Source organism: Pelophylax lessonae (assembly GCF_965119305.1).
Source record: "Pelophylax lessonae genome assembly, chromosome: 3".
NCBI classification, from domain to species: domain Eukaryota; kingdom Metazoa; phylum Chordata; class Amphibia; order Anura; family Ranidae; genus Pelophylax; species Pelophylax lessonae.
The window spans coordinates 363,915,542-363,935,950 of record NC_138770.1 but is presented as its reverse complement, the minus strand read 5'-3'; the positions used below and the strand labels follow the sequence as shown (position 1 = coordinate 363,935,950).

General features: G+C 42.8%; 1 protein-coding gene across 1 annotated transcript in view; it reads right to left on the bottom strand.

Moving 5' to 3' along the window:
- NT5E (5'-nucleotidase ecto) overlaps nucleotides 1-20,409 on the bottom strand; it is a 167,828-nt gene that overhangs the window by 5,029 nt on the left and 142,390 nt on the right. The window contains exons 5-7 of the mRNA XM_082252485.1: nucleotides 15,095-15,249; nucleotides 12,918-13,026; nucleotides 4,778-4,927 (exon numbers count right to left, since the gene is read on the bottom strand). Of these exons, the coding sequence (XP_082108611.1) occupies nucleotides 4,778-4,927; nucleotides 12,918-13,026; nucleotides 15,095-15,249 (414 nt within the window). The remainder of the gene's footprint in view (nucleotides 1-4,777; nucleotides 4,928-12,917; nucleotides 13,027-15,094; nucleotides 15,250-20,409) is intronic.

Genomic DNA, 20,409 nt, shown 5'->3' with positions numbered 1-20,409 from the left:
ACACAGCCCCTGACAACTCCTGTACCATGCCCGCAGCCCCTGCATCTCCTGTACCATGTCCACAGCCCTGCCGTCCTCCTGTACCATATCCGCACTTTTAACCAGGATTTGCTTATATATATATATATATTTATTTATTAAGCCCTATGTGCTTTCATTTCGGTCTTATCTATATATCTCTATATAAAAAATACACTCTTCAAGTGTGGCTCGGGGTTAACAGGGCACCAAGGACTGGAAAAGCACAGGCAGGGCACTGGAAAAGTCACCAGGTGAAATCCTGTGGTGAAATGACATGATACAGTGTAATCAGTTAGGATCACAGCTTTGTATCATGACATTTAGTGTATTTACACTTTTGAATTTGCCACCGATTCCACCCCGTGTCGCAACGCTCGCAGGGAAGGGAACTGAAAGGCAAGTGCCGGCATCGGCCGAGCACACAGCGGGAGGACGGCGGGGGATCGCAGGGGAAGGGGAGTTTTAAAATATAGAAACAACAGATTTCTATGCAAAAGAATGTACCGCTTTTAGCATAGAAATATGGACATAATCAGACCGCCAGGGAGGTTAAAATGCATGGTTTTACCTTTTTTAAACAAGAAAATAATGACGGTATGCTATTGGGCTGGTATAATAATGCTATGGGGCTGGTATGACCTTATTTCCAGGCCTGAATTTTATTCCCAGTCTGGCCCTGCTACTAAGTTTATTAGAAGACATCCGTAATATGTCTACATTTGCAGCCATGCATGTATTCTGACCACTGGTGTCAGTTTACGGTTACACTGATAATAGAAGTTTATCTAATATACAGCTAAAAATGTCCAACCAGTCTGAGCCAGCTTTCCTTTAACCACTTGACCTCTGGAAGATTTCACTCCCCCCCCTTCACGACCAGACCATTTTTTTGCGAAACGGCACTGTGTTATTTTAACTGACAATTGTGCAAGTCATGCAATGCTGTAGCAAAAAAAAAAAATGTATTTATTTTTTTTTCCCACAAATCAAGCTTTCTTTTGATGATATTTGATCACATTTTCTTTTTTTTTTTGCACTCTAAAACAAAAAAACAAAAACACAATTTTGAAAAAAAAAAAAAAAAAAAGTTTTCATTTTCTGCTATGAAACATATCCAATGAAAAAAATTGAAAAAAAAATTCTTCATAAATTTAGACCAATATGTATTCTTTTTTTTTTACTTTGTTTTTATTTGCATATAAAATTTCAATATACAACAGTATTCCACCAATTTGATCTAGATTCACAAAATTACATAATAAAATTATGCGAGAAAAAAAAAAAAAAAAAAAGGAGGAAATACAGTAGTTCAAATATTAAATATCATACATATTTTCCTTTTTCCACCCTCCCCCCCCCTCCCAGGATTCCTCCCCTTCTTGCCAACCGTTTCTTTTCTACAGTGCCTCCCCATGGTAGATATGCTTAACTATTTAATTCAATATATTTAGTTGATTTTTTAAATTCTATCCATTTCCCCCATTTTCTTTTCATATTTCTTGGGATCTCCTCTTGTGTATTACATACATATTCCATATTAAAGTTGTTATTTATCTTTTTACACCATTCCTTTATTTTCGGGCTCTCCTTTTCTCTCCACTTTTTTGGTATGGTTCCTTTTGCTATATTCAGCATGGTTGGGACCAGAGTCATATTATATTTTTTTAAAGGTATTGTTGTTTTATGAAATAGGCAGGCCCATGGGTCGTTTGGTATTTTTATTTCGGTGATTTCTTCAATCAGTTGTCTAACCTCTAGCCAAAAATCTTTTATCTTGGGGCAGTCCCAAAACAAATGATACATTGTCCCTATGTTGCCACAGTCCCGCCAGCATTTGTCTGTCTTGCCTGGTTGGTATTAATTTATCACTTCTGGAGTGATATACCACCTAAATAGACATTTATAGTTTAATTCTGTAGTGCTTACGTCTATGGCTGTGGATCCTACCATCCCCAGTACAGTCCCAAGTTCCTGTCCTTGCTAATGTGTCCCTATTTCTTTCTCCCATTTTGCTATATATGGAGGTTTTTCCAGACTGTGCCATTCCGTCAGCATTTTGTAAATCTGAGAAACTCCGTGCCTTTGCATGGGAGAGTAGCTCAGTTTCTCGATGTTATTAAGATTTTTTTCAGACCTAATCGGCTGTGGTAATGAGCTGACAAAATGTTTCAGCTGGAGATATCTCCAATCGTCTATTTTTATATTATTATTTTCTTGTTTTAATTTCTGAAGTGTTTTTATGTGACCTTTGTGTAAGATATCTTTTAATTGAGTGTTCCCTATCCAATTTCCACCCTGTTCTTCTTCCCCTGGTGGGAAGTATTTAGTGCCATTTAATGCTATCATTGGTGAATTGTATTCCCATTTCAGTTGTTTGTTTATCCCATCCCATATTTTATAGACTACCTTTGTCAGTTCATGTGCTCCCTGTGTTTCCCTATATTTTGGTGGGATCCATATTGTTTTGTGTAGGTGATTTTTATTTTGTGCACATTCTATCTCTACCCATCTTTTTTCCCTCCTTTCTGTTTTTGTCCAATCCACCATTCGTGTAATGATTACTGCCTTATAATACCTTTCTATATCTGGAGTTGCTAATCCTCCTTGTGTTTTGCTTCTTGTAAGGATCTTGTACTGTACTCTGGGTTTTTTCCACTGCCATATATACTTTGTCAGTAGGGTTCTAATTACTCTAAAAAAAGTTGCGGGGATGTTTATTGGCAACAGAGAAAAGGTGTATAAGATTTTTGGCAAGATAAACATCTTAACAACATTGTTTCTTCCGATCCATGAGATTTGACCATTTGATTTCTTTCTTATTTCTGTTTTTATTTCGTTCAATAACGGTATATAGTTAGCTTGGTATAATTTTTCAGTTTGAGGTGTTAAATATATCCCTAAGTATTTTAATTTTTCTTTTGTCCACGTATATGGGAAGTATGTTTTTATTATTTGTTCTTCCTGAGTGTTTAACCTTATATTCAAAATCTCTGATTTTATTGGATTTATTTTAAAGTTTGACAACTTTCCATAATCTTTTAACTCCTTTTGAATGTTTGGAAGAGTAATCCTTGGATTTGTGACGATGAATAATAAATCGTCAGCGTATGCTGCGACTTTGTGTTCATCTTGGTTTACCGTCACTCCTTTTATGTCTACATTTTGTCTGATTTTTGCCAATAATGGTTCCAGGGTTAATACGAACAATAGGGGTGACAGGGGACATCCCTGTCTCGTCCCATTACTCATTCCAAATTTCTCTGATAGACTTCCGTTTATTTTGATTTTTGCCGTGGGGTTGTTATATAATGCCTCTATCCATTGCCTCATTCTTAACCCAATCCCTAAATTTTTTATGGTTTCTTTCATGAAGTCCCAATCCACCCTATCGAAAGCCTTTTCGGCATCAATTGATAATAGGATGGAGGGGATCTCATGTTTTTTTGTTTTTTGTAAAAGAAGCAGGGTGCGTATCACATTATCCTTCCCTTCTCTACCTGGAACGAATCCGGTCTGGTCCGGATGGATCCACGTTTTTAGTAAATCTTTTAATCTCGTTGCCAAGATTTTCGCAAATAATTTTGTGTCTGCGTTTAACAACGCAATTGGCCTATAGCTAGAACAAAGGGTTTGATCTTTCCCTTCCTTCGGTATTACCGTTATATATGCCATTAGAGATTCTTCTCTTAGATCTTCCTTCCCTATTTTATTCAGATATTCTTGCATTTTTGGTATTAATATTTCTTTAAATCTTTTATAGTATGTATTCTGCTATATAACATATTGGTACAAAAAAAAAAAAAAAGAATCACAATTAGCTTGTATTGATTGGTTTGCCCAAAAGTTATGGCGTCTACAAACTATGGTATATATACTGAAACTATTATTATTTTTTTATACTAGTAATGGTGGCGATCAGCGAGTTTTAGCCGGACTACGATATTGCGGCGGACAGTCAGAGTCACTGGTTTCCGCAAAGTGTCAATATGGGGTTTTATTTACTAAAGCTAGAGAGACCAAAATCAGTCACAATTCTGCAGCGAAACCAATCGGCTTCTAACCTCAGCTTGTTTAAGTTTTAGCAATAAACCCCGGAAGCAGATTGGTTTCTCTGCAGAATTGTGACTCATTTTGCCCTCTCTAGCTTTAGTAAATAAAACCCCTTTGTGTCTAATGCACTGATCAGTGCTAAAAGTATGCACTGTCATTGTACTAATGACACTGGCTGGGAAGGGGTTAAACATCTAGGCTGATCAAAGGTATTAACTGTGTGCCTAGCCAGTGTTTTACTGTACTGTGGGTGCTGCTTTTATTCAGGGTAGTGATGGATTTTATTCCCTGCTTTGTAGGGACACAAAATCCATCCATTTCCCCTGTCAGAATGGAGATCTGCCTTGTTTACATAGGCAGGGCTCCATTCTGCCTCTCTTCCTAACAGACATCCAGTGCCTGGCACCCGGAGTGCACCCCGAGGCGAGAGTGCAGGATCACGTATATATACGTAATTCGCCACAGGAGGGCCATCCTGTAGCAGGAAATATGCTATAGGTTGGTACTTAACTGGTTAATGTAAGTGTGCCCATACTTCACACAATTTTGAACACAGGAGGTTTTTAAATTATAGATAACATCAAAACAAATGAAAAACTAAATCAAAGTAAAATTTTATCTGATTTTCAATATTTTACTTGCATACATATATCTATACATTGCATAATCATTATGCATTGATGTAAATGTGAGAAAATCAACATACCACCCACTTGCAGGAACTCTCCAGTACTAGCACCATAGCGGTGTACACTGTGCTCAAACGCATTTTTTAGGGTAGACCCTTTAACTTCAATCAGATCGAATGTACCTCCAAAAGGTAACACCGATAGCAAGTCTTCAGTAGTTATGCTACCTGTCAAACAAAATCACATTTGTATTAATTATTATTTTTGTATGAAATTATTGATGTAGTTCTTTATCCAGCATTTTCAGCTCACATGAAGGGAGAAACCTGGGCCAAGCCTTGTAGCACGATAGTAAGTGCAGAAAATTACCACCATTGCTATTGAAGCCCATAAAGATCTCAACATAGGCCCTTTCACACGGGAGCTTCCGCTAAGCGGAATCTGCTTGCTCAGCAGGGGATCTCTCTGCTGATCCTGGCTGAGCGGGCAGAGCAGACACAGTCCTGCACTCTCCTCTATGGGGCAATCGGATGGAAACGGATTGCCTGTCCATTTCTATCCAATGCCATCCCATCCGCCGGACGGATGGAGAATATGACCACAGTCTGTTTTTGGTGGATAGGATCAGATCGGATGGTGTCTGCTGACATCCGCCTCTCCAAAGAAGAGACTGGAGGATCTGATTAGGTCTGCCTGACCTGACCAAATAGCCTGTGGGAAATGGGCCTTCATCTTTTCTCATGAGTCATGAAAATAAATGGCAATATTTGGCATTCTTTACCATGTCCCAACACTGAATATTTAGTGCCAAACAGGATAATATCTTTAAGGATACATGCACACGGGTGGTTTGGCCCATCAGCATCAAATCCCAGCATTTTGGGTTGCTCGGGTGGGATAGGTACAGCACCGCTGCCATCACCCTTTCAAAATCCACAGCAGACTTAAAAACGCAGTGGTTGTACACCATATCGTGCAGTACTAGTGTTTAGGGCTGTATACATTCAGGGACATATATGATCACTCAGTCCAGCAACCTGCCATGTCCCGCCACATATTTCAGACTGTCATAAATTTGGATGCTACACCTGTGCCTCCTTAGTGCCCAAAAAAGATGCTAAAGGTCCAAACTGCTCATGTGTATGACGCAGGCACAGGACCCCAAATGGCTGTATAGCAGGTGCAGTGTACAGTTATCGCCAGTTATCCTGTGCAAATGAATGGCAGTTGGTTGCTGTACGCGTATATACGCAATTTTGAGCAGCATGTATATGTGTACAGTCACCACCTGCCATTGAATTGTACAGGATGACTGGCAGCAGCTGTATGCCGCACCTGCCATTCCATTCAGATAAAATACAGTTGTATTGTACGCTATAAGACTAAAAGCAACCGTGTGCATGAAGGCTAAATTGTCACTGTCACTTGGGTTATTCAGGACAAAGGCACTGTGTGCGGATGTCCCACAACACCCCCTGGCCATTAAACGTATTGAGCCACACTTTCAGGCCACCTCCCCATACTGCCAAAGCCCTTACTAACAGGGTGGGATTCTGGGTATGGGCAGCTAATCATTAGGCTCAAAACAATGTCATATGCATCCCCCTGCCTAAGCTCCAAAAACCAGCCAACAGCCAGAATGCTGCAGAAAAGAAGTGGTGAGGGAGAGTGGTTTATCAAGTATAAAGGTGGGATGTCTGTGGGTGCCCAAATCTAACCCACAGCTTTTTTTCTTTTGGTTGGACGAGTTAGAAGAGCTGTTTGGTATTAACTGCATTCTGTGACCCCGTTGGCGAGACCTCTCCTTACCCATGTGACTAAGACCAGAAATGTGGAATATGGGTTTTACCAGGATAGGAAGACAGACAAAAATGTAAAGTGGAACGTTATCCATAACAACGTGATAAAAAATAATGTTCTTTAGCAAGTAACATACATTCCACATTATTTATTTGCTACCAACATCAGTGTGTGCTGTAAATTGCCTCCAGCTTTGCTCCTGTTTCTTCTTGCTGGAGGCCATCATTTTGTTCAAGCCCAGAGCCCCTAAACAGCAGTAAATCATAAAGCGGAACTAAATCCATAGACTTATGGATTTAAAAAATTGGATTTTTGACTTGCCGTAAAATCCTTTTCTCTTAAGCTCATTGACAGACGCAGACTTCTTGATTAATATCAGAAGGGATATACTGCCCCCTACAGGAGTAGGACACTAGGCAGGAAAAAAGTTCTGGCCACAACTTATGGGCAGTTCCAGGGGGTATATCCTCTCTCTCCCTGCTACAGGATGTCAGTTATGTAACAAAGCAGTGTCAGAGAATTCAACCCAAACCAACTCAAAAATAGAGGGGCGGGTCCTGCGTCTGTCAATGAGCTTAAGAGAAAAAGATTTTACGGCAAGTCAAAAATCCAATTTTCTCTGTCGCTCATTGACAGACGCAGACTTCTTGATTAATATCAGAAGGGACGTCCCAAAGCAGTGCCACAAATGAGGGGTGGGATAAAAGAAATAAAAATACAATCCAGAAGGCCCAACCGGAGCCAACCAGAAGCATCAAGGACTCATTGAACAAAAGGATGAGACCCAACTGATAAAAACCAAACCCCCGAGGTAGACCAACGGTCCCCTCAAACAGCGGCCTGCAGAACCTTGCGGCCAAAAGAGGTATCCGCCGATGCCAGCACATCAACTTTATAGAATTTTGTAAAGGTATGAACCGACGACCAGGAAGCCACCTTGCACACCTGAAGCACCGACGCCTGATGGCGGAAGGCCCAGGAAGCACTAAGAGCCCGAGTAGAGTGTGCCTTAACAGGGAATGGAGGAACCCGACCCTTCATAGAATAAGCCTGCACCACCGTTTGTCTAATCCATCTGGAGATAGTCGCTGCAGACGCAGGCAACCCCTTTCTAGGGCCATCCGTGATCACAAAAAGTGAATCAGCCTTACGAAAAGAGTCAGTAGTAGCCAAGTACACCCTGATCGCTCGAACCACATCCAAGGAGTGTAACGCAAACTCCCGAGGATGACTGGGCTTAGGACACAGGGAAGGTAACACAATATCCTCATTCAAATGAAACTCTGAAACCACCTTAGGAAGGAAGGATGGATTCGGACGAAGAACCACCTTACCCCTATGAACCACCAGATATGGGGAACGACAGGACAATGCGGCCAATTTCGACACCCTGCGTGCAGAAGTGATAGCCACCAAAAAGGCCACCTTCTGGGATAAGGTAAGCAAGGGAATTTCCCTAATATTTTCAAAGGGAGGTTTCTGGAGAACCGACAACACTAAATTAAGATCCCAGGGCGGCAAGGGCACGCGTACCGGAGGAGCCAGGTGCCGCACCCCCTGGATGAAATTCCGTACCAAGGAATGAGTCGCCAGTGGCTTCTGGAAGAAGATTGCCAATGCTGAGACCTGACCCTTGATAGTGCTCAAGGCCTGCTTCTGCTCAACCCCCCGTAGCAGAAAGGCCAATATCCGAGCCACCGAGTAAGAACGTGGAGGAAACCCAAGGGATTCACACCACGCGATACAAGACTTCCATGTGCGATGATAGACTTTTCTGGAAGTCGCTTTCCTCGCTTTAATCAGAGTAGGAATAATTGAAGCAGACAAACCCCTCTCCTTCAGCACCTGGCTCTAAATAGCCAAGACGTCAAAGCCAGTGATCGTAAAGCACAGGTATTAACCCCCCCCCGATCGTTTTTAGGGTAACACCGGTGGCGCCCCCCCACCGCCTCCATATGTGGCCTGTACCCACAAGTGAGGGGGGCAGATAGGTGGGGGTGCGTAATAGGACAGAGGGGAATCCGGAATCATGAGGGTCCGACCAACCGGGGAGGGGCCGCGTCCACCCCAAAACCCGTCAGGGGGAGAGGGGGAACATTCTACTCACCATACCGGAACAGGTGGGCACCAACTCCTGACAGAACCCCTCTCCACCGAGGTGGGGGGGCTGTCGGCCAATACGGACACCGCGACTCAGATTCCGACTGGTCGTAAGCGACCTGGCGAGACGTTTAACTCGCGGGGCCAGTCCCCGTCCAGTGGGACTCTGTCGCGGCCGACCCAGCGCGGAGCTAGGGCCTGCACGCGCTCGTAGGCCGGCTGGGGTGACCACCGGATCTCAACATCCAGCCCGTCGCCCAGATCCAGCATAATTGCTTGAAGATCTCACAGGAACAAACTGGAGAAAAAAAAGCTAACTAAAAAAAAATGTATCTAAAAAAAGCTTGCCAGGACCAGAGATCCCAGCAAGGAACTTAGGTCCTTACTCCTGACTAGGCAGAAAAAAAAAAACTGACATCCTGTAGCAGGGAGAGAGAGGATATACCCCCTGGGACTGCCCATAAGGTGTGGCCAGAACTTTTTTCCTGCCTAGTGTCCTACTCCTGTAGGGGGCAGTATATCCCTTCTGATATTAATCAAGAAGTCTGCGTCTGTCAATGAGCGACAGAGAAAAACAGTTAGAATGTTGGCATTGCTAACTGTCACATTTGCTTGTGCTCTTAACCAAGCTGTCAAACCATCAAGCTGTCAAACCAATGTCATAACTGATCACATGTGCAGCATCATGGCAGTTGCAGATCAAACAGAAGCAGCTTCATTGGCTGTAAAGGATAGGAGGATATCTGCAAAAGGGGCCAGCCTGATTCCGATTGAAATATTTAATTTTCTGACTAAAGTTCCACTTTAAGTTCCACCTTTTACCACTGTTAAAAAAGACACCTGAATGGTACCGAAAACAGTTTCTAACCCTTCCCCATCGAGTTTAAAACAAAGAGGAAGTTTTGGCTGGAACAAGATTTTAAAAAATGCATACAACTAAAAACAAATGAGTACCATCCCATAACTCAATTAAAAGAATCCAAAAAACTATAAAAGAATCCAAAAAACTATAAAAAAAAAAAAACCCACCACCCATCCACCTTCTCCCTTCAGCTAGATAAGAATAAGATGTAAACATTTCTATTTACAGATTAGAACACCTTTGGTACATACTACTTAGGTTTCTTGCACACACTACGGATGTTTGCGCCTCTCTTCTTTTGGACTTGATTTCTGGTGTCGGTTTTGCAGCATTTGCGCATATCTATGTGTGTATTTGCACGAAAATGTGCATTCTAGGGAAAATTCATCCATATTTATGCTCGTATTTGTGGGCATATGTGCATATTTGCTCGCAGCGGCGCAAAATACTGACTGGGAACGCAGATATTTCTATTTTTTTTTTATTACTGAGAAATACTCGGCAATTGTTTACGCGCCTGTGTGCACAGGCATATTGGAAATAATGGACTACATTTTAGTTCCATAAAAAAAAAAAAAAAACTGAGCTTTATCAAGCTGCGGTGTGCAAGAGGCCTCAAGTGCAAGTTCACATTAGGTAATGCACAGAACAATCTGCGCACTGCTAAGCAATTCATGTGCAATTCAGCGCAGTACAATTTCGCACTGCACCAAAAGTAGTGCATGCGCTACTTTTGGAAACACACTGCCATTGATTTGCATAGTACTTCTCCAATAGAACTGTGCACAGCGGCCCCGATCATCTTATGGGGTCCCCCACTGGCGCTCTTGGCAGCTCTTCTTGGTGTGCCACCATAGGGAGTCGCTTCCCATTGTGGTACACCTGTGGGCTCAATCCCAAGCCGCTCTGTCTATAGTCACAGGCAGCCAATGGCTCCAACTGACTCAGCAAGCCTGTGAGAGCAGCTACAAATGGACACAGTGATGGATGGAGTGAGGGCTCAGGTTAGTATACTTGTGGGAGGGGGTGATCTACCTAAACATTTTTAACCTTAATAAAGCGAATGCATTAGGGTAAAAAATGTTTAGTCTTTAAAACCACTTTAAGACTATGAAAATGGAGATTGCTAGTATGTCTGACTGCATATCTATCTCTGTGCTTCGGTTGGGCTTGAAGCAAGTCTCAAGTTCCCTCTATAAAAAGCACCCCTTATAACCCAGCATGCATGTTTTCTTTTTTAAATCACTAGCTAATAAATATTTTTCGACTCCCTAGAAAGCTTTAGGCAGTTGGAATAGTTGGAAAGCTTTAAAGACACAAATCTTTATTAATAGTGCTTTAGAGGTGGCATACATTTAAACACATTCAGCAGAAAGTGAAAATAATTATTGTGTATACAATCTTGATAATAAATACTGCGTAAACCTGATTTCATTGGAAAATACAAGATATCGTAAACCTGAAAAGAGTGTAGAGAAGGGCAAATACATTCACTCTGCTACAAGGCTCACCCCCCTGCTCCACCAACTAGAGGATGTAGCCTCCAAAGTGGTCTGTGCTCCATTAAAAATAGTAGATCAAGAAACAGAAAGGGAGCCGCCCAGCTTAAAAAAAAAAAAACACATTTATTCATAATATTCGATACAGGGAAAATCCACCTTCATCAGAGATGAATATGACTAAGCTCCAGGTGGAGTGAAATGTATAAAAGGAGCAGGTGGATTTTCCTTGTATCAGATGATTTATAATAAATGTATTCTGGACTTTTGGAAGTTGAGCAGCTCCCTGTTTCTTGCTCTACATTAAGAAAGAACCTCAGCAATGAAAAAATACTAACTGAACCAAATTTATTTAGCCCTATTGGAACAAACTGAACTATGCCTTTTAAGGCCGGGTTTACACATATGCGCATTGGATGAGGGTTTCCCTGCATCCAATTCGCATGACAGGAGAGTCTGACCAGCTCTAAATGGAGCCAGTTCACACACCTCCGGGGCAGCCGCAGTTTGCATTTAAGAAGGGTCCTGTGAGTCTTCTGGTCTGAATCAGGTGCAAATTCAGGCAAAAAAATTTGGACCCGAGTCTCACCTGAATCGGGAAACAGGGACGCACTTGTTGTCCTGCTGTAAGCCGCGGCATATGTGAATAGAGCCTCAGGGTTTTGTGCTTTTCTCAGGTTCAGCTTTGGGATCTGTGGATGCAGGTTTGTAGTTTTTTTGTCTACTGGTTGAACACAATGGAAGTTTTTTTCAACCAGAACTATGTAATAAAGTGATTTGCCCGATTCATTGGCAGCAGATATCTGCATTGGTTTTTACTAATAAATTTCTCTTCCTCACAGAAGATCTCATATGTAGCAGTATCCCTAAAGCAAGGTTGCTAGTATATGCCCCCACCCAATACATTAAAGCCAGCCCAAATGCCCATGGCCCACACTTCCACAACAGTATCCCAGATTTGTATCAGGCTCCTTAAAACCTTTGGTGCCCAGAAGAAGTGAAATTAGGTGGATGGGGAAGTAATAAGCAACTTACCTGCCAGATCCAACAGGAGCTTTCTAAATAATGCCCAAAAACCAAGTTGGGACCTCTGTCCAAACACCAATCTGAGGCTGATATGCATTACGCTGCTCTAAACCTCAGGTGCCCAGGAGATGGTACAGGTATTTGGAACGTTAGATGTGACTCCAATGTTGGACACATGGACTGATATTTACATAGCAGACTTTAAATGTTTTCTGAATCCCTCCAGTTATCCAGCCATAGCTTATGCTCTCTTACTTCAGCATCCCAAAATGTCAATATGTCACCTAATGTTGGTCAAATATGGCCTAATCTTGGCATAATTCAGTCATTGGGGTTGATTTACTAAAGGCAATTCCACGGTGCACTACAAGTGCACTTGGAAGTGCAGTTGCTGTAGATCTGAGGGGAAGATCTGAAATGAGAGGAAGCTCTGCTGATTTCGATCATCCAATCATGTGCAAGCAAAAATGCTTTTTTTTTTATTTTCTTTGCATGTCCCCCTCAGATCTACAGCGACTGCACTTTTAATGCACAATGGATTTGCCTTTAGTAAATAACCCCCAATGTTCAGATAGATCAGGCAAGAATCAGGTCTATGGGGCTTCCCTAGGGGTAATAATGAGTGTGTACAATTATGGAAAACTCTTGTTATTGTATATGGTTATCTTTCAACTGGTCTAAAACCATAACCCCTACCCAGCTATACACATCTGCTTATCCTAAATTGTATATAGGTTAATACAACGCAAGTGTGTTCACAAGATAACAGCTGCAATTCTTTGCGGTTTACATTTCAAATATGTTGAGTTAGTCAGCTTATAGTATTAATTTAACGCTGAGATGTCTGCTTTCATTGAGGGCAAACACAAATCTTTTACATGAGAAATATATAAATTTCCAGCACAAGTTCTAATGTGTGAAAATACATACCATTATTTGATCTTTCATCAATTGATGCTCTAATTCCACCACCATTTATAATGCAGAGTGAAACATGATTCCAATTCATTTCATCTGGATTTCGAATATTATTGGAAATCTGAGGTTATAAAAGGTATTGCACAATTACATTTTTTTCTGTAGCATATGGTTTACAAAAACTATGCACATTTTATTACTCATACACAATTCACACATGTTGTGGCTGCCAGGATTGTGAACACATAATGCTCCAGGGTTAACGACTTATTTAGAGAAAACAAATTTGTCTTCTCCAAATCTTAAATTCTGTTCAGGGTTTTGAATCCGGGAGGCTTTCTAAATCTTTGGGTGGGAAACGCCTCAATTCTTAGGTCTTAGGCTAGGTTCACAAATATGCGGGTCTGCTAGCTGCGTTTTGCACAGGCATGGCAGGCCATTCATTTGAGTGGGCTGCCGTTCTTCCTGAAATGCAGGGAAAAGGTCCCTGCAGCATTTGAGAAATCTCAGCCCCACCTGGGAACAGCATAGATGCAGCACGGTTCCCAGTGCAGGTGCGATTTCCAGTGCATGCGGCATGCCATTAGAATTAATGGCATCCACAGGCATCCTGCGTGATTTTCTGTGTGGGAGGTTGCGGCTACGGAACCGGTGCAATCTGCAAAGGGAACCACCTCCACAGATGTGAACCAAGCCTTACCTGGTAACCAGACATTAATTAGTGCTAGTAAAAGGTCTGTGCACAGAGATCATGCACTCTGCAGTGTAGATGAGCATCATGGGAAATGTACTTCCAAAACACCTGGGGTGCCAAGGTTCGCCATCACTGGTCTAATGTAACCCTTCTTTTGACAATTTTTCTTTTGATTTTGTTAAAGTAGAACAATAGGCAAAACTTTTTTTTTCCCATTTTGGATAGAGTAAGGGAGGGCTATAACCCCTGTCATTTTTTTGCCATCTGTGTCCCTTTGGGGAATTTTACCTTCACTTGTCCCATAGCCAAAAAAGGAAGTGAGGAAATGCCTACAAATTAAGGGAATCCTTTCGAGCCCCTCAGGTCACCAGCAAAGTAGTCGAGGGCAGTAAAAAGCCATCCTGTGTGAATGAGGCCTAAACAGTATGCTAGGAATTCTCAAAAAAGTATCCGAAATTATGTTCTGACACAGTTGTTGCATCCAATATTTTCTCCATTGGAAGGCCTCCCCTCTATTCCTGTTCTGGGGATAACAAGAAATTGGGAATTTCTTTTACTTTTACATTCAATGATAACAGTAAATAGGACACATAAGAGGGAGGATCTCCCTAACAGGGGCAGAGGTTGCAATAAAAACTAACAAGAGTTCTAATCCCTCCCCAGAGTGTCAAAAACCCCCAAAAATTTGCATTTAGTCTGGCCTTTGGAATGAACGCTCAAGCGCTAAACGTGCCTAGCATTTTAGGTGCGTTTACACACGTTCAGTGTATCTTTTTTTAACCTCTAAATGTTCCTCTTCTAATTCACTGGGAAAAAAAAAAAGTCAAAAGTAATGTTCTTTTAAGCTCTGTGTGCATGAGGCCTAAAAGATAGCACATTGTGGGACTAGCATAAGGGGAAAAACTCCACCAATGAGTGTGAAAACCACCATTTCTGATCTCTCCTTTTGAAAATGCTAGTTACCTGGCTGGTATTATTCTCCAATGGCTTTATGGCTTTAATACTTTTGGACACTGATCTAAAACGTGTATGCAGGAGTTCTACCTTCACTATGACTTGCTGATCTGCTTTATTGTTCCAGGTCAGTGACTGAGAAAGTATTGAAGTCTGAGACAAGGCTCATTGACTTTTCAAAAGGGATGTAAGCAATGGCAGTCTCCACATTTATCTTGATACAGGTTTCCTTTATACTGTATGTTTTTCTTCTTCTAGTTTCTGTACTTTACTGGGACAATGCTCAAATTTAAAATCAGCTAGAGTAGGGGGGTGCTGGACCTCCACTGAGAAATGAGAAAATGAAGGGCCAATAATGTAAGATATTTATGTTTTATTGGTAGAAAGCAGCAAGAAGTGTCTTAGCAAGCACTTTACAGACTGATTAAATGTAGACTTAAAACAGTAGTAGTTGTTTCACTGCTTTCAGGAAATATATATTAAAAAGATGAAAAGCGTGTATACGGTATATTGGGTTGATCATTCATTCCCAGTTTCTTACCATAGCATCACAAATCAGGTTTCCCATATTGCACTCCCGAAAACGACACTCCAGAGAAGAGCCATTTAGATATACAATGGTTTTTCCAATTTCTTGAGCAGAGTATTGAAGCAATTGTTCCTTCCATTTGTCAACCTCTGCTAGAAGTGCTGGGTCTAGCAAAAAAAAACAAAAAATGCAGTATTTGACTTGTGTGATAAATATATGGCCTCATTCAATTATGAACAATAGGAAAAATGGATTAAGAAAGTTTATTATATGGATATATTGTATACACCGTTGCAAGAAATTAAAAAGCGGCAGCTGCCCAATCAACACCTACGAAGAACCCAACAGGGGCTCTACTTCTATATTTGAATTACGAACCTTTCAATTCTCTTTTCCTTACAAAACACTGGAATTATTCAGTAAAGTGTTTGTGCTCTTAAAGCAGACCTTCACTCCACAACCTGCTCTTACCTCCAAAACTCTCCTTTTAACGTTCCATTTTCTTCTCTCCTTTCAATGTTCCATTTTCTTCTATTGCTCTTTGTATGGAGGTACTGCTACCTCCTGGGAGGTCTACGTCACCCATCTAAAGAGACTGGATTCTGTAGATGCACAGACACGCCGCAGGTCTCGGTCAAGAAGCTTGCAGAGCCCTGCAGCATATCTGTGCATGTATGGGGGAATCTGGTGCATGCACAGACACAATGTGGGGCTCTGTCAGGCCTACTGGACCAAATATAGATCCCCTGCATTGATGCACATGCCCCATATCCCCCTTCAAGATGGGTGTCACTGGAAGCAAGGAAGACAATGCTGGACTTTATGGATTAGTATGTTTAAAGTGATACTTTAATCTCCCAATCAATATTTATAACTTTTAATCTTTATGCTGCTAGCATTAGTAAATAGATAGGCAAGTATATCATATTTACTTGTTTTAAATGTTTTTATTTTTTTTAAACATTTCTTTAGTTTCCTCCTGGTTTCTTGCATTGGCAAAATTTATCATACATCCCAGAAGACTTCAGGGCGGAGGAGAGGCTCTCAGCTAAGCACACTTTCCTGTATGCATACTTGAGCTAAGGGCAGATGGATTGCAGGAACAAAATGCTACATGAATCATTTGCCCTTACTCAATATGGACATGGCCAGAAATGCTAGATGGTATTTTTGAATGTGATTTTTCAACAAAATTAAGAGAGACATGGATGGACTGGGGGTTGTATTGATTATTTCAAATAGTGCTTTTGGTTTTTGGTGCTCAGCTGCAGTGAAGATCCACTTTAACTTTCATACAGGGACAATTTTTAGTATATTTAATTTCATTTTTGAAACCAAGGGTGGAATTCTTATCTAAAGAAATTGATATTGGTTTTCTATATTATTTCTTATTTTAATTATTACCAGTGCCAAAAAAAAAAAAAAATCTGAAAAATTTAATTTTTTTTATTCCCATATCCAACCTCCTGTTGCAAAAACTTCTAAGGTTTACAAAACTGAATAGCTCAAGGTACCATTTTACACACAAAATTGGATTTTTGTAAGATCTTACTGTAAAATCCTTTTCTCTTAGCTCATTGACAGACGTAGTCCTCTTTGATTCACATCAATTGGGTTATGTTGCCTCCGCAGGAGTAGGACTAGGCAGAAAGAAAAAACGTTCTGGCTCCACCCTAGGGGCAGTCCCAGAGGGTATATCCTCCCTCTCTCTGCTACAGGGAATCAGTTCTGTTATAAAGCAGTAACAGAGAATTTAACCCAACCCAACTCAATGATAGAGGGGCGGGTACTACGTCTGTCAATGAGCTAAGAGAAAAGGATTTTACGGTAAGATCTTACAAAAATCCAATTTTCTCTGTCGCTCATTGACAGACGTAGTCCTCTTTGATTCACATCAATTGGGACATCCAGAAGCAGTGCCACAAATGAGGGGTGGGATTGACAGAAATCAAAATCCAATCTAGAAGGCCCAACCGGTGCCAACTAGAAGTTTTAAAGGCTCATTATAAACAAAGAATGAGACTCAAATAAAAATTCCAACGGAAAAAAACCCTCGAGGTAGACCACTGGTCTCCTCAAATTGCGGCCTGCAAAACCTTGCGGCCAAACGAGGCATCAGACGATGCCATTACATCAACTTTATAATGTTTTGTAAAGGTATGCACCGACGACCAGGTAGCCGCCTTGCACACCTGGACCACTGACGCCTGATGGCGAAAGGCCCATGACGCACTCAGTGCCCGAGTGGAATGCGCCTTAACAGGGAACGGGGGCTCCCGACCCTTAATAGAATAAGCCTGTACCACCGTCTGTCTGATCCATTTGGAAATAGTCGCGGCAGATGCAGGCAACCCCTTTTTGGGTCCATCCGGGACCACAAAAAGTGAATCCGTCTTGCGAAACGAGTCTGTCGTTTTCAAGTATACCCTGATCGCCCGGACCACATCCAAGGAGTGTAAAGCAAACTCCCGAGGATGACTGGGCTTAGGACACAGGGAAGGTAATACAATTTCTTCATTCAGATGAAATTCTGAAACCACTTTTGGTAGGAAGGATGGATTCGGACGAAGAACCACCTTATCTCTATGAACCACCAGATATGGGGAACGACAAGATAATGCAGCCAGTTCTGACACCCTGCGTGCAGAAGTGATAGCCACCAAGAAGGCCACCTTCTGGGACAACGTAGGTAAAGGAATCTCCCTAATATCTTCAAAGGGAGGTTTCTGAAGAACCGACGATACTAAATTAAGATCCCAGGGTGGTAACGGCGCGCGCACTGGCGGAGCCAGATGTCGCACCCCCTGGATGAAATTCCGCACCAAGGAATGAGTAGCCAAAGGTTTCTGAAAGAAGATGGCTAATGCTGAGACCTGACCCTTGATAGTGCTCAAGGCCAGTTTCTGCTCAACCCCTTGTTGCAGAAAAGCTAATATTCGACTAACCGAATAAGAACGTGGGTGGAACCCCAGAGGTTCACACCATGCAATGTAGGACTTCCATGTGCGATGATAAATCTTTCTGGAAGTCGCTTTCCTTGCTTTAACTAGAGTAGGAATAACTGAAGCTGACAATCCCTTGTCCTTCAGCACCTGGGTCTCAATAGCCAGGCCGTTAAAGCCAGCGATCGTAAAGCAGGATGGAAGATCGGTCCCTGAGACAGTAGGTCCTCCCTGAGAGGAAGTCGCCAAGGGACGTCCGCCACCAGTCTGACCAAGTCGGCGTACCAAGCTCGGCGAGGCCAGTCCGGAGCTACCAGGATTACTGGAATTCCTTCCCCCTCTATCCTGCGAAGAAGTCTTGGCAGTAACCCGAGAGGAGGGAAGGCATACATTAGCTGGTATTGCCCCCACGGGGCGACCAGTGCGTCTGCGGTCTCTGCTAGAGGATCGCGGGAGTGAGCCACAAATCTCTGTACTTTTCTGTTGAATCGTGATGCCAACAGATCCACATCCGGGGTGCCCCAACGTAGGCACAACTGGTGGAAAACTTCTGGATGGAGGGACCATTCCCCCTGATCCAGAGTCTGACGGCTGAGATAATCTGCCTGCCAATTCTCCACCCCCGGAATGAACACCGCAGAGATAGCTGGAACAAACCGTTCTGCCCAGCGAAGAATGCAAGCCACTTCCTTGGCCGCCCCGGACACTCTTGGTGCCCCCTTGGTGATTGACATAAGCCACAGCCGTGGCGTTGTCCGACTGGATCCGAACCGGGCTGCCCTGGAGCTGCTCGGTCCAGTGAATCAGACAAAGTCTGATCGCTCTCAGTTCCAATACATTTATCGGTAACCTGGATTCTTCCGGGGACCAAAGTCCCTGGACGGATAACTGACCGAGAATTCCTCCCCATCCGGATAGACTGGCGTCCGTGGTCACTATCGTCCAATATATTGGCAGAAATGACTTTCCCTGGCGGAGCATCGGAGACCGAAGCCACCAGACCAGAGACTCTCTGGTCTGTTTGCTCAATCGGATCCGATTGTCCAGGGATTCCGGATTCCGATTCCATTTGAGAAGAATCTCTTCCTGAAGAATTCGGGTATGGGACTGGGCAAATGGGACTGCTTCGAAGGAAGCCACCATCAACCCCAGAACCCTCATGCAAGTCCGAAGAGAAGACCAGCTGTTGGATAGTAACAACTGGACTGCTGATTGAATCTTCCGGAGTTTCCCTACCGGAAGGAAAACTCTTGTCCTGAATGTGTCTAGAATTAGACCCAGATATTCGAGCCTCCGGGTGGGAACCAGAAATGACTTTTGCTGGTTCACCAGCCACCCGAATTCCTGTAAAGAAATCATAGTAATCTCTAGGTTTTGTAGCAGGGTCTGTGGAGACTCTGCATGAAGCAGGAGATCGTCTAGGTAACCTAGAATCGATATGCCTCTTTGGCGCAGTAGTGCCAACATTGGGGCCAACACCTTCGTGAAGACCCGAGGAGCCGTGGCGAGACCGAAAGGTAACGCCGCAAACTGATAGTGGTTCTCTTCTACGGAAAAACATAGAAACCGCTGATGTCCTGCGTAAATGGGAATGTGAAGATAGGCGTTCTTGATGTCTATGGACGCTAGGACATCCCCTGAATGCAGGGAGGCCGCTACTGTGCGAATGGATTCCATTTTGAATTTTCTTATGTTGACAAAGGAATTGAGTGCCCTTAAGTCCAGAATTGGACGCACTTTGCCCTCTTTCCTGGGTATTGTAAATAGGTTTGAATAAAACCCCTGAAAGCGTTCTGTCCAAGGAACGTGGACTACCACTCCTTGTTGTAGTAAATCCGTGACTGCTCTCCGCAGATCTTCTAAACGATCCGGGGATAGTCGGATATTGGAAGGGAAGAATCGCGCCGGTGGGAGAGATCGAAACTCGATCTTGCACCCTGACCTTATGACTTCGCAAACCCACTTGTCCGGGATTCTGGAGAGCCATGGATCCGGGAACCGGCGAAGACGTCCCCCCACCCCAGTTATGGGTGGGGGCGCACCTTCAGGCTTTAGTAGACTTATCTTCAGGTCTGGAAGGGGCGGGCTTTTGCTTGCCTGATCAACGTCCCCTGAAGCCTCCCGAAGGAGCTTTGGAGGACTTAATTTTTTCACCCGCGGGACGAAAAAATTTTTTATGAGCGGAGAAAGAAGGCCCCCGTCTTTGACGAGGTCCTTTACCCTTAGCACTTTGTGGTAAAAAGGTGCTCTTTCCTCCCGTGAGATCCTTAATGATCTCATCTAAGTTGGCTCCAAATAAACGCTCTCCTAAAAAGGGGAGATTAGCCAATGCTTTTTTGGAACCTTGGTCGGCTAACCAACCTTTTAGCCACAGTGTACGCCTGA